Source organism: Hylobates moloch, unplaced genomic scaffold (genome assembly GCF_009828535.3).
Source record: "Hylobates moloch isolate HMO894 unplaced genomic scaffold, HMol_V3 SCAFFOLD_8, whole genome shotgun sequence".
NCBI classification, from domain to species: domain Eukaryota; kingdom Metazoa; phylum Chordata; class Mammalia; order Primates; family Hylobatidae; genus Hylobates; species Hylobates moloch.
The window spans coordinates 18795584-18809182 of NW_026652283.1; the positions used below are offsets into that span (position 1 = coordinate 18795584).

The 13599-nt window shown below is 35.7% G+C and overlaps 1 protein-coding gene across 2 annotated transcripts in view; it reads left to right on the plus strand.

The window, feature by feature from the left end:
* LOC116472202 (uncharacterized) overlaps window positions 1-13599 on the plus strand; it is an 84956-nt gene that overhangs the window by 63377 nt on the left and 7980 nt on the right. Inside the window, exons 1-2 of one of the 2 annotated variants that reach the window (XM_058442823.1) lie at window positions 1621-1758; window positions 2496-2530. The exons of the other annotated variant lie outside the window; for it this stretch is intronic. Coding sequence (XP_058298806.1) covers window positions 1690-1758; window positions 2496-2530 — 104 coding nt within the window. The 5' untranslated portion in view covers window positions 1621-1689. Of the gene's footprint in view, window positions 1-1620; window positions 1759-2495; window positions 2531-13599 lie in introns of those variants that run through there. 2 annotated transcript variants of the gene reach the window in all.

Genomic DNA, 13599 nt, shown 5'->3' on the forward strand with positions numbered 1-13599 from the left:
TTTGCAAATGGTAAAGCTAAAATTCAAACTCAGATCTGTCTGACTCCCTAAATAATACACACACATACTCTGTGTATATGGATGAGAAGATAAATGCACCTGTCCTGGCATTCTGTCATTTTTGGATATTTGGATTCCAGATGCAATTGTCATTTATTATTCCTTATGGTAAATTCATAAAATGCAACCATTTTATCTCTCTGTATGTTTTCTTTGATCACAAGGAGAAAACCCATTTTCTATTACTTGAGTTCAGACAGGCATGTGGCTGAGCTTTCTCAGCAGATGCCGGTTTTCCTGTGCAGTTTGAAGCTGTGTTTAGGTAACTCAAAGAGAGCCTTCTGGCCACCCTGCTTCTGATGGTGTCCTGCGAATACCTCATAGCAACAATGTCAATTTCTTACTCATTTTTGCTACTTACCTAGCATTAGGAAGTTTGCTGAGGTGAACATTATTTTAATGTTGTCAATTGGCCACTCTCCAGGAGCCAATTGTTGACAATTCTCCCTTGCCATTAAATAGTAAATATTACAAATAGGTGAGGCTAATAAACCACTTAAGAAAATGAATGTCATGTTATTGTGACATCTAATGATGAACATCTGAAGCTATGAAGGTTCCTAGACTTCTTTGCATTTTGGGATTTGTGAAGTTTTGCTTTTTTGCCGCAACTAACCTCTTCTAAATGGTTACTTAATCACTAGAAACTAAACTACTGCCTTCTAAATTAGAAAACTGTATTGACTTTTAGAGAATATATTATGAAGGACCAGAATCGATAAACTATAATTTACATTCCCTGTCGCCTCTTCTGTGGTTATTGACTTCTATTGGCAAAACACTCTGGAAGCATTTGCTATTAACATGACTAAAGCAATTATATGAGGCTTTTAAATAATGTCCAGCAACTGTAGTCTTTATTGCATTTAACATTAAGAATCTTTGGCAACTCAGGAGCTTATTATCATTAAATAAGAGATCCTTATCCTCACATATTATACAGAAATATTAGTTTTAAAATATTTTTTAAAAGAAGTAGTTTTTAGCTAATTCTTTTAAAAATAAAAGCAGTAGAAAAATGTAATTTCTTAAAAATGATCTATGGTTTTTGTCTGCATGATATTCATAACCATTTAAATCCTTTCATATAAAAGTTGGTCAGTATTTCAGTTATTTTATTGCTATTGTCTGTCTTTATATAGATCACAACAAAAATTTCAGAATTTTATTTCTTGAGTTTGGATTTCATATTTGAAAATATATGTAATTGAACTGTATTATTTTCAACTACTTGAGTCTTGTATAGAAATATTCAAATGATTCATTGAATTTTTCACTTTTCATCTGGATGTTTGTGTTTTATGTCAATACAGTCACAGCTTGAATTTACTATGATAAACTGTGGCAAGATGCAACTATCTCTCATATGACATCAAAGTGTTTGAAGGGAAATGAGTGTACCAGTTTCTTTGCAAAATCTGCAAAAAAATATTTGCAAAATTTGCTAATTTCAGATGCAAAAATCTGACTGGATCTGAGATAGCAATTGTGAAATATTCGAAATGGAATCGGGGATCCCATGGTAAAAGAAAAATAATTTCTCAAATTTTCGAGGTACAAAGTAGGCAATAGTGTCTTGAAACTTGTCGGCATGATTATCAGGAGATTGGGAACACATGTATTCCTGTTATGATTACCTCAAACATCACAGAACAGCTAACAAGCTTCTCAGATGTCATCCCTTGCATTCTTCTTAAGGTACGTTTTTATACTCTGACGATGATGTTTACACACTAAAGCACATGACATTTAGTTTCATTAGGTTAACTGGACACAATCCAGTAGAAAGCAATACTTTTTAATAACCAGGTATAAAACTTTAAAGAAAAAATTACCAACTGGTACCAATATGAGAAAATGGAGAATAACAACAACAACAGCAACAGCTAACACCACTGTGGTTACAAAAATAATATTAATACTTTGAGTGTTTACTATTTTTTCTCTCTTCTCTGCCTTTTATTTTAAACAATATCTTTATGAAATTGCAAATTGCAGGACCATAGATATTATTACAGTTTTTGGAGAAACCAGAAAGATAGAGAAAGGATATATAATAAACTCCTGCCATGATCTTAATTTTTTTCAATGTAACCTTTTGAGATAAAGAAGTCTTAACCTATAGATCATGTTTTATTTCACATAGAATGAATTAAATACTCAAGAGCTCTCTATGAAGAAGGCAAATATTCCCACATACTTAAACTCATATATCTTTATTCTTTCTTTGTTTTCGTGAAATAAGAGGGTGTTTTTAACAACAATTAGAACATCTTTTAAAAACTGTGTTATGAAGAATCTCAAACTTATACAAAGGGAGAGAATTGTATAGTGAACTACTATGTACTAAATGTGAACTTCCCTGTTGTCAATAGGACATGACTGATTATTTTGTTTTTATTGTCAATTACTTACCTCATTCTTGCTCCCATTAGGTTGAGTTCCTGACATCATACTGGCTTTTTTTGGGGTATTTCTTTATGAATTTGTAAAAAATAAAGAAACCCGTAATTCTATTATCAAACCTTAAAAATAACATTAATTTGCCGGTATTGTCAAGTGTCCAGTTAGTATTCACATTTTCCATTTTTCTCCAGTTTGTTTATTTGAAAAAGGGCCACATAAAGCCTATACATTGTGGTTGGTTAATTTGTCTTTTAAATTTTCTTTAGTGTAATTTCTGGAATAAAGATGATCATTGATATGTATTCTTCTATAGTGACCATTGCCTTACTGCAAGGGTAGTTAAGGTATGTAATACCAAGTAAAACTATAAGTAAAATGGTCAATTTTATGAGATCTGGGTCTAAATATTGTTTACTTTAAAAATCTGGTGATTTATTTCTTTCCATTTTTATTTCACATATTTTCTTATTGTGTACATGTAGCAATGTTCTAAATATAAATTTAAATGTTGACATTTTAAAAGTTTGCCATTGATAGTGATCTTTAAAAAAACAACTTTCAGATTGAAATATTCAATTAAAGCAATAATCGGTTGCTGTTGGTTCTTTGTACGTCATGCTAATTACAGATTTTCTCCTACTTATATCAAGATGTTTAATTCAGTTCCTAGTTTATCTTGATTATAAATTTAGATTCCTTTCCTGAACCATGGAAGTTGAATATAAAACTGTCAGAAGATATTTATGTACTTTATTTAGACATAATTTATATAATTAATTGTAATTGGTACTATAGTTGTTAGAGAGAAACTAGTTAAAAGCAAAATAAGCCACCAATCTCTTAATTTACTTTTTATAAAATAATCACATTATACTTGAATTTGTTCTAAATATGCATTTGATTTAAAAATATCTTTTGATTGCATAGTTTCTACTCACAAGAAATGACTTGAGATAATTTTCCCCTTGGATTATTTAATCTACTTGTCCAGGGCATTAATAATGAAAATGACATTTAAGACTATCCTGTCTTATTAATGATGCTTACTTTTTTGCTCATAAGTATGAAGAGTGAGAATTGGAAGTAGATAATATTACCGTTGTTATCACTTAACAGGTACCTAATTTAATTAGAATAATAGAAAAAAGTTAGAGTTTTCTTCTTTGCTTGCTTGTTACAGAATGTGCTAAACAATGCAAACTACTTTTTTGCTCTTCTGAATAAACAGGTGCTCTTAATAACCCTGATTCTCCAATAAATATACATTTTTTTGCCTTTGTAAAGGAAGTAGAATTGCAACTCATACCTTCAGTTGAATCTTATAATATGCTTAGCAATTGAAGTTGCTTTCATAAATACATTTTCTGTTAAAATTCTGTACAGAGGAAATAATGAACCATGTTATCATTATTGCCTTCTTCATCTAACAATAGGTCTCTAAGCAAAGTTCCTGTGGGCAATGGACGTCTTTACCCTAGGAACACAGCTAAAGCCTATATGTCACTTAATATGTGCTAGGCACAATTATAAGCACTTGTGTACGTTAACTTATTTAATCCTCCTAACAACCTTAAAGGAAGTTACTATTATTATGATATCCATTTTACAGAAAAGGAAATTGAGACATAGAAAGGTTAAATGACATCTTGGCTGGCACACAGCTAGTTGTGGTGGGACAAAGATTTGAACTGAGACAGTCTGACTCCATAGATTTATTTTTATCCACTATGCTATACTGCCTAATAAGCATAGAGCGTGTCAGTGGTTGCCTGGGAGTTAGTTGTTTGATGTAAATTATGGAAATTTTCTAAATCTTGATTGTGGTGGTGGCAACATGAGTGTATTCATTTGTCAAAACTCATCAAACTGTGCGTGCAAAATGGATGCATTTTATTAGATGTAAATTATACCTCAATTGATAGTCCTTCATACAGTGAATTTTGGTAACCTTTACTGGATGGTAGATTTTGTTAGTTTTTTAGTACAGTGCACTTTATATGACCTAACTGATATATAAGGAATAAGGTACTCAAAAATTAACAAATACACATCACTTTGGAATGGTATGGAATAATTAGTGAAATTTACCATATAGGAGGATCACACAGTGTGTCTGCACTGTAGATGAGCTTCAGATCTTTTATATCCTTACTAGTTTTTTGTCTGCTTGCTCTATAATGACACAGAGACCAATATTAAACTAGTTATGAGTTTGTTTTACCTTTTCATCCTGTCTCTTTTGTCTTCCTGTAATTTCAATCATTTTTATCAGTTACAAATAAAAGTTCTATTAGTTACAAATAATAGATTTTTTAGCATGGTTATGTTCTATACTGGGTTGATTTCTTTATCATCAAGAATAATTAAAAATAATCTCTCTTGATTTCTAGTCATGCCTTTTGACGTAAAGTCTTAAAATTTTATTAATATAGCCACACCACCATTCTTTGCTTAATATTTGCATGACATATCTTTTTCTGGCCTTTTGCTTTCAATCTGTTTTCTATTTTTATTAGGGGTCTGTGCTTGTAATTTTTTTTTTGCTCTTGTTTTTGTTTTTCATAGTGTAGCAGTCTCTCATTTATTTTTATTCAGTTTTATTGCTGATATAGTTGAGTTAAAACCTACCAGCTTTCTATTCTTATTTTTAAATTAGTTCTTTTGAGAACTAATTTAAAGACGTAAAGATGGCATTTCATCGATAATACTTCAAAGATGGTATTTCATCACTTTCTGGCTTTCATCATTTCTGTTGAAAATTCAATTAGTTTTATTGTTGCTCCTTGTAGTAATGTGTCTCCCTAACCCCCTACCTCTGAGTGCTTTCAAATTTTCTCTTTGTTTTTGGCTCTGAGAAGTTTTGCTATGATAATGTCTAGGTTTCATCTCACTCGTATTCATCCTGAGAGTACAAAGAGCTTCTTGAATCTGTGGCTTGATGGCTTTCATCAATCATTTTCTCTTCAAATACAGCTTTTGCTTGATTCTCTCTCCTCTCCTCTGGTATTCCAATAACAAGTGTCTGACATTTGGATTACTTTTCTTGTATATATTTTTGCATTTTTAAAATCGTTTATCCTTCTGAGCTGTAGTCTAAAAAATTTTATGTTAATCTGTATTTCAGTTCACAAAGTCACGATTCTACTCTGTCTCACCTGCAATCATGTCCCTTCATCAAGTGTGTTATTTTGTTTTTCATTTCTAGAATTTCCATGTGAAATTCTTTACTCATTTTATTCATTTTTTATTGTTTTTCAACTTTTATTTTAGACTCCTGGGGTACACGTGCAAGTTTGTTACCTAAGTATACTGCATGATGCTGAGGTTGGGATATGAATGATCTCACCACCCAAATAGCGAGCATAGTGCCCAACAGTTACTTTTTCAACTCTTGTCCCACTCCTCACCTCCCCCCTCTAGTAGTCCTGAGTGTGTATTGTTGCCATGTTTTTGCCCTGTGACTTTTTTATTGACATTTAAATTCTCTGGTAAAATTCTCTATCTTTTCATCTATTTTTCATCTTTCTCTTTGTTTTCTTGAGTGTGTTAGTTATAATGATTTAATGTCCTTATTGAATAATCCCAATATCTGGATCACCTGTGGATCTCTTTTTATTGACTGTTTCATTCTCATGATGTTAGGTCATATAGTCTTGTGTTTTGGTATGCCTGGTTCTTAGTCTGTTTAGGCTGTTATAAGAAACTACTATAGACTGGGTAGTTTAAACAACAAGCATTTATTTCTTACAGTTCTGGAGGGTGGACGTCCAAGGTTAGGGTTCCAGCATGGTTGGGTTCTTGGTAAGTGCCAGCTCTTGGTATGCAGATGGTTGTGTCCACACTGTATTCTCACATGGAGGGGAGAAGTGGCTCTAGGCTCTTCATCCCCTTATAAGGATCCTAATTCCATCATCATGACCTAATCATCACCTAAAAGCCCCACATTCTTATTCTATGACATTGAGGGTTAAGATTTCAACATACAAAATTTGAAGAATACAAACATTAAGTTTATAACAGCTGGTAGGTTTTTTATTCAATGTCTGACATCATATATGAAAAAGTATAAAATATTGATCATATTATCATCTCCAAAGAGCAGAAGGAGGGCCTGATCCTCTTAATCCAGTCAGAAACTAAATTGAAGACCAAATTGAAGTCGTATTAAAGCTCTATCTAGATTTCTTTCATATCCGCTTCTAGGATGTCGTTCCCAAGGTGTTCTGATTGAGGTCCAGGATGCTTCCTAGGTTCCATCCCTTTATGTGTCTAGAACTCAAAGTCTGTTTCCTAAGTACTGTGAGACTGCTAAAAACTCCTTGTTTTCCAAAAGCATTTTGCTTGGCTTCTTAGATTCCTTTCCCCACATAGCTGTAGAATTCAACCAACATCATCAAGGAAACCCAGCAAAGTACTGGATTTTGTTTGCCGTCCCCCAATTTCTCACTAGAATCCCATCCCCTCAAGCCTCTAAATTTTGTCTCTCCAACCTCATGAGATGGCCTGATGTTCTGATGGTCTTTCTGCCTCTTTAGCAGGGGCAGCTTCTTGGCATTTTCCCTGAATCTTCAGCCTCTTACTCTATGCACAAAACTGACAAGTGCACTAAGGGGGAAAACAAAACAAAACAACAACAACAACAACAACACTCAGCTGTGAATTGTCCACTTGGCTCCCCAAGCCGTTAGTCCTTCCCAAGACCTCGAACTTTCATGTCCTGTTTGCCCTTGGCAGCAGTCTGATGGCCACAGGCTTATTCTATTGCTTGGCTATCTAGTTGTGTTCAGCAGAGGCTTTGGTTTAATGCAAGATGCTCCATCATGCCCTATTATGAATCTTTGCATTCCAGAGAAAACAGCATCAAACAATTCAAAGTAGCAATATATAGAATAACAAACAATTCAGGCTGGGCGCGGTGGCTCACGCTTGTAATCCCAGCACTTTGGGAGGCCGAGGCGGGCGGATCATGAGGTCAGGAGATCGAGACCATGGTGAAACCCCGTCTCTACTAAAAATACAAAAAATTAGCTGTGCGTGGTGGCGGGCACCTGTAGTCCCAGCTACTTGGAGAGGCTGAGGCAGGAGAATGGCGTGAACCTGGGAGGCGGAGCTTGCAGTGAGCCGAGATTGCGCCACTGCACTCCAGCCTGGGTGACAGAGTGAGACTCCGTCTCAAAAAAAAAAAAAAAAAAAAAAAAAAAAAGAATAACAAACAATTCAAAGCTGCAATATATAGAAACAATAATAGTAGGAGATTTATAACTCACCTCACATGACAGGGAAATGAAATAAGAATACAGTGGATCAAAATAATGGAATTAATTAAATGGAACTAATAGATGTACATTTGGCTATATTTCAAAATAACAGCATTTTAGTCAGGGTTCTCCAGAGAAGCATATATATAGCTATACACACACACAATCTCCAATGTACAGTATTTTGTTACAGCAGGCTGTGTGAACTAAGACAATGAAGAAAAGTTAGCAAAAGATGAAGCAATTTCCTAACCATTTAAAATTTCAAAATATAATAATAAGTTTGTAACTTTTCTCATTTATTATACCAAAACAAATTTCAAGCAGATCCAAGATTTAAGGAAAATTTGAAAATCACCAACAAAGAGCATAGAATATTATTTATAAGTGTAAAAATCATTACTATGCATCATGAAATAATCAGGAAAGGAAAAGATGGATGCGTTGACTATTAAAAATTGTAAACTGTTCAATTGTAAAAATTATAAACAAAGTCAAAGCAAAATGACAAAATGGGAACAGTTATGTACAGCACATATGATGAACAAAAAGCTAATTTTACTTAATATATACAAAACTGAAAAAATTAACAATCATCCATAAAATGGTAAAAAAAAATCTATGAACAGATATTTCACCAAAAAGGGAAAGAAATACTAAGGGTCAAAACACATATAAAAGAATTTTTTTTAGTCTAGATTTTTTAAAAAACTAAACGAGAATGTATTATGATGCTCAAACACTTAAAAATTAAATAAAATAATTCAACTTTTTAAAGAGCAGTTTGCCAAAATTACTCAGAATTAAAGGCATATATTATTTGACTCAGAGATTTCACTTCTAAGAATTTATCATACACATATATTCCTAGAGATTTCCCTTCTAATAACTTATTACACAGAAATATTCCCGTAATTCTACAAAGTATATTCAAATATTCCAATTACAGAGTCATGTGAAATAGCAAATGAATAAGCAACTTATATATCTACCAATAAGAGACTGGTTAATAAATAATACTATATTTATTAATAGAATGTCATGCAGTCAGTAAAACGAATGAGAAATGAGTCACTGAAGAAAACTATCAAAGCTAAATTGTTAACAAAAAAGCAAGTTGCAGAAAAATTTGTATACATGTTTTCATTTTTTCTTTTGGCAACAAAATTAAAAAAACCTTATTAGGCTTATATGTGCATAGACATTTTCTGAAAACAAGCATGAAAAATTGTAAACACTGCTTTTTGGAGACTGAGCTTTGGGGTTCAATAGTGGAGGACAATATCTTCTTTTGTACTTTGCATTATTCTATAGCATTTGAAATTTTCTAAAACACATATTTACTTTTATGATTAACTTTTCAAGCTATCTTAAAATGATATGGTAATGCTAAGTTTCAAGTTTTATGCTAATTTTAATCAATAATTTATTCCTCTCATCATTATTCTTGCTTTAAAAGAAATCTCAGTGCTACCCTCATGTGTGAAAAATTTCTGATTTTAAAAACATGAAAATCAAATGATGTAAATGGAGAAGTGCCTTTAAAATTTTAAGGGAAGAAAAAGAGATATGTTGATTTTGTTTAAGTTCACACATATTGCCAGACAGTTTTTAAATAACTGGATGACATTAGGGCTTGCCTGTTATTGCCATGTCTAAGACCACCTAAAAGATTAGAGCCTTCTGAGAGCTAAGCACCAGCAACTAAGGTCCTTAGTAAACTGAGGGTTCCAGTAGATAACTCTTGTCTTTACTGGAGTCCTAGCTATGAGGGAAAGTTTTTTACTTACTATTTTTCATTTATTTAACCAATATGCATTCAGAGCTTGCTTGTGTAATATATTAATACTAGGCCAGGCACTGGGTATATAGTGCTGAATATTAATAAAGGTGTCTACATTAAGATCGCTGACAAAGTCTACAAAAATAAACAATGGGGAAGGATATCCTATTTAATAAATGGTGCTGGGAAAACTGGCTAGTCATATGCAGAATGAAACTGGACCCCTACTTCTCACCGTATACAAAAATTAACTCAAGGTAGATTAAAGGCTTACGTGTAAGACCTCAGAATATAAAAATCCTAGAAAAAAAAAACAGGAAAAACTCTTCTGGACATTGGCCTAAGCAAGGAATTTATGACTAAGACCTCAAAAGTATAAAAATTGACAATTGAGACCTAATTAAACTGAAGAGCTTCCGCACAGCCAAAGAAACTATCAACAGACTAAACAGACAACCTAAAGAATGGGAGAAAATATTTGCAAACTATGTATCTGACGAAGGTCAAATATCCAGAAGCTATAAGGAACATAAACAAATCAACAACAACAACAAAAACAAATAACCTCCCTAAAAAAGGGGTAAAGAACATGAACAGACTCTTCTTCAAAAGAAGATATACAAACAGCCAACAAACATGAAAAAATTCTCAACATCACTAATCATCAGAGAAATGCAAATCAAAATTACCATGAGATATCATCTGACACCAGTCAGAATGGCTATTACTAAAATGCCAAAAATTAACAGATGTTGGTAAGGATGTGAAGAAAAGGGAATGCTTATACACTGTTTCTGGGAATGTAAATTAGTTTAGTCCCTGTGGAAAGCAGTTTGGGAATTTCTCAAAGAACTAAAAATAGATCTACCATTTGATTCAGCAATCCCATTTCTGGTTATCTACCCAAAGCAAAATGAATTGTTCTATCGAAAAGACACCTACACTCAGCTGGGCGCGGTGGCTCACACCTGTAAATCGCAGCTCTTTGGGAGGCCAACGTGGGCAGATCACGAGGTCAGGAGTTTGAGACGAGCCTGACCAACATGGTGAAATCCCTTCTCTACTAAAAATACAAAAATTAGCTGGGCATGGTGATGTGCGTCTGTAATCCCAGCTACTCAGAAGGCTGAGGCAGGAGAATTGCTTGAACCCAGGAGGAGGAGGCTGCAGTGATCCGAGATCGCACCACAGCACTCCAGCCTGGGTAACAGAGCAAGATCCCATCCCCCGCCCCCCTCCAAAAAAAAAGACACCTACACTCAAATGTTCATTGCAGCACTATTCAAAATAGTAAAGTCATGGAATCAACCTAGGTGCTGGTGAATGGTTGACTGGACAAAGAAATGTAGTACATATACACCATGGAATAGCCATAAAAATCACGTCCTTTGCGGCAACATGGATGCAGCTAGAGGCCATTATACTAAGTTAATCAACACAGAAACAGAAAATAAAATACTGCCCAGTTATAAGTGGGAGCTAAACGATGGGTACACACTGACATAGAGATGGAAACAGTAGACACTGGGGACTCCCAAAGAGGCAGGGATGGTGGAGAGAAAGGGTTGCAAAACTACCTGTTGGTTACTATGTTTACTATTTGGCTGATGGGTACAACAGAATCCCAATCCCAAACATTATGGAATATATCTATGTAACAAACATGCTGATGTATCCCCGAGTCTAAAATCAATCAAACAAAAGAAAAAGCAAAAAAATTAAGCATAGTACTAAGCATATTTCATATATTATCTCATGTCTTCTCATAATGGTTCTGTGATATGGATTCTATTTTTACACTTTTTAACAAGAAAAAAATTAGGGCTGAGGTTGTGTAGGTTGCTCACGATTACATAGTTAATAAGTGATGATCTTGGAGTTTGACATCAAATTCCAGAACATGTGCCTCTAAATATTATTATGCACTGTCTTCAAAAGTGCAAGTAATCTCCCCAAGTAAGAGATGTGGCCCAGAGAGTACATGTGCACAGGATACTAAGGAATGTATAGGAAGGTGAGTATGCACAGGATAGTAAAGGGTGTACAGGTTGGTGAGTTTGCAGAGGATAGTAAGGGATGTACAGATTGGTGAGTTTGCCCAGGATGGTAAGGGAAGTACAGATTGGTGAGTTTGCACAGGATGGTAAGGGAAGTACAGGTTGGTGAATTTGCACAGGATAGTAAGGGATACACAGGAAGGTGGGTTTGCACAGGATAGTAAGTTTGCACAGGATAGTAAGGGATACACAGGAAGGTGGGTTTGCACAGGATAGTAAGGGATGCACAGGATGGTGGGTTTGCACAGGATAGTAAGGGATGCACAGGATGGTGGGTTTGCACAGGATAGTAAGGGATACACAGGATGGTGGGTTTGCACAGGATAGTAAGGGGTGTACAGGATGGTGAGTTTGCACAGGATACTAAAGGATGTACAGGAAGGTGGGTTTGCACAGGGTACTAAGGGATGTAGAGGAACATGAGTTCTCACACGATATTAAGGGATGTACAGGTTGGTGAGTTTGCACAGGATACTAAGGGATGTACAGGAAGGTGAGTTTGAACAGGATAGTAAGGGATGTACAGGATGGTGAGTTTGCACAGGATAGTAAGGGGTGTACAGGATGGTGATTATGCACAGGATACCAAGGGATGTACTGGAAGATGAGCTTACACAGGATAGTAAGGGATATACAGGATGGTGAGTATGCACATCATAGTAAGGGATGTTATCTCCTTAAGTGGCAGAGGTCACATAGTCGTATGCATTGAAACCCATTTCCTTGGCCTCAGAGCTCATAGCTAAGCACCATTTCTGAACCTCCTGTACAATTAAATGGGGCCAAAAGAGTGTGGGCAAAACTGACAAACTCCCCTTCCATCCCTGGTGCTACCTCTCTCCTGTGATCCTCCATACGTTTTTCCCTCATATCCCTGCTGCATACAGCAGATACAGTCCAGGAATCTGAGGGCTTGGAAAGTGATGGAGCCACTTCATTAGAAGAGCCTGGGCCCTGCATCCCCACTAGGAAGTCTGCCCCTGCAAACCTGAGCTGAGCTAATTGAACTGTGTATGACTGTGAAATAAACTTTTTTGTGTGTGTGATAAACCTCTGAGATTTTCGTGGTGTTAGGGCAATTAGCATACCTGACAAATTAAACGCTATTATTTAAGCTGAGTCTTGAGGGATGAGATGGAAGTTTTATGTGAATGGGTGTTTTAAAGAGAGGAAACAGTGTGTGCAAAAGATCTGAGGCAGGAAGGAAACCACCATGTACAATAAGCTGAAAGATGCCAGAGTGCCTGAAACTTTAGTGAGTGAGGGTGATGAGGCTGGAAAGAGAGGGTTGCTGCCTGACCAGACAGGTCTTTGCAGATCATAAGAGTGAGAAATTTATTCAAACGCGATGGAAAGAGATTAAGGAATCATGGTGGATGGGAGGCAGGACTAGACTGCAGCTCTGGACAGAGCAGCATGCAGAGGCTTGCATTGTGAATTTTAGCTCCAGATTGACTGCAAGAACAAACCAGCAATCCCAAGAGAACCCACAGACCCTCTGAAGGAAGTGGATCCTCAAGGTGGTGCATCTGGAGTTGTTCGTTCCTTCTGGTGGGTTCGTGGTCTTGTTGCCTTCAGCAGTGAAGCTGCAGACCTTAGTGGTGAGTGTTACAGCTCATAAATGCAGTGTGGACCCAAAGAGTGAGCAGTAGCAAGATTTATTGCAAAGAGTGAAAGAACAAAGCTTCCACAATGTGGAAGGGGACCCGAGCCAGTTGCCACTGCTGGCTCGGGCAGCCTGCTTTTATTCTCTTATCTGGCCCCACCCACATCCTGCTGATTGGTCCATTTTACAGAGAGCTGATTGGTCCATTTTGACAGGGTGTTGATTGGTGCGTTTACAATCCCTGAGCTAGACACAAAAGTTCTCCACGTCCCCACTAGATCAGCTAGATACAGAGTGTCGATTGGTGTATTTACAAACCCTGAGCTAGACACAGAGTGCTGACTGGTGAATTTACAACCCTTGAGCTAGATACAGAGTGCTGATTGGTGCATTCATAATCCCTTAGCTAGACATAAAGGTTCTCCAAGT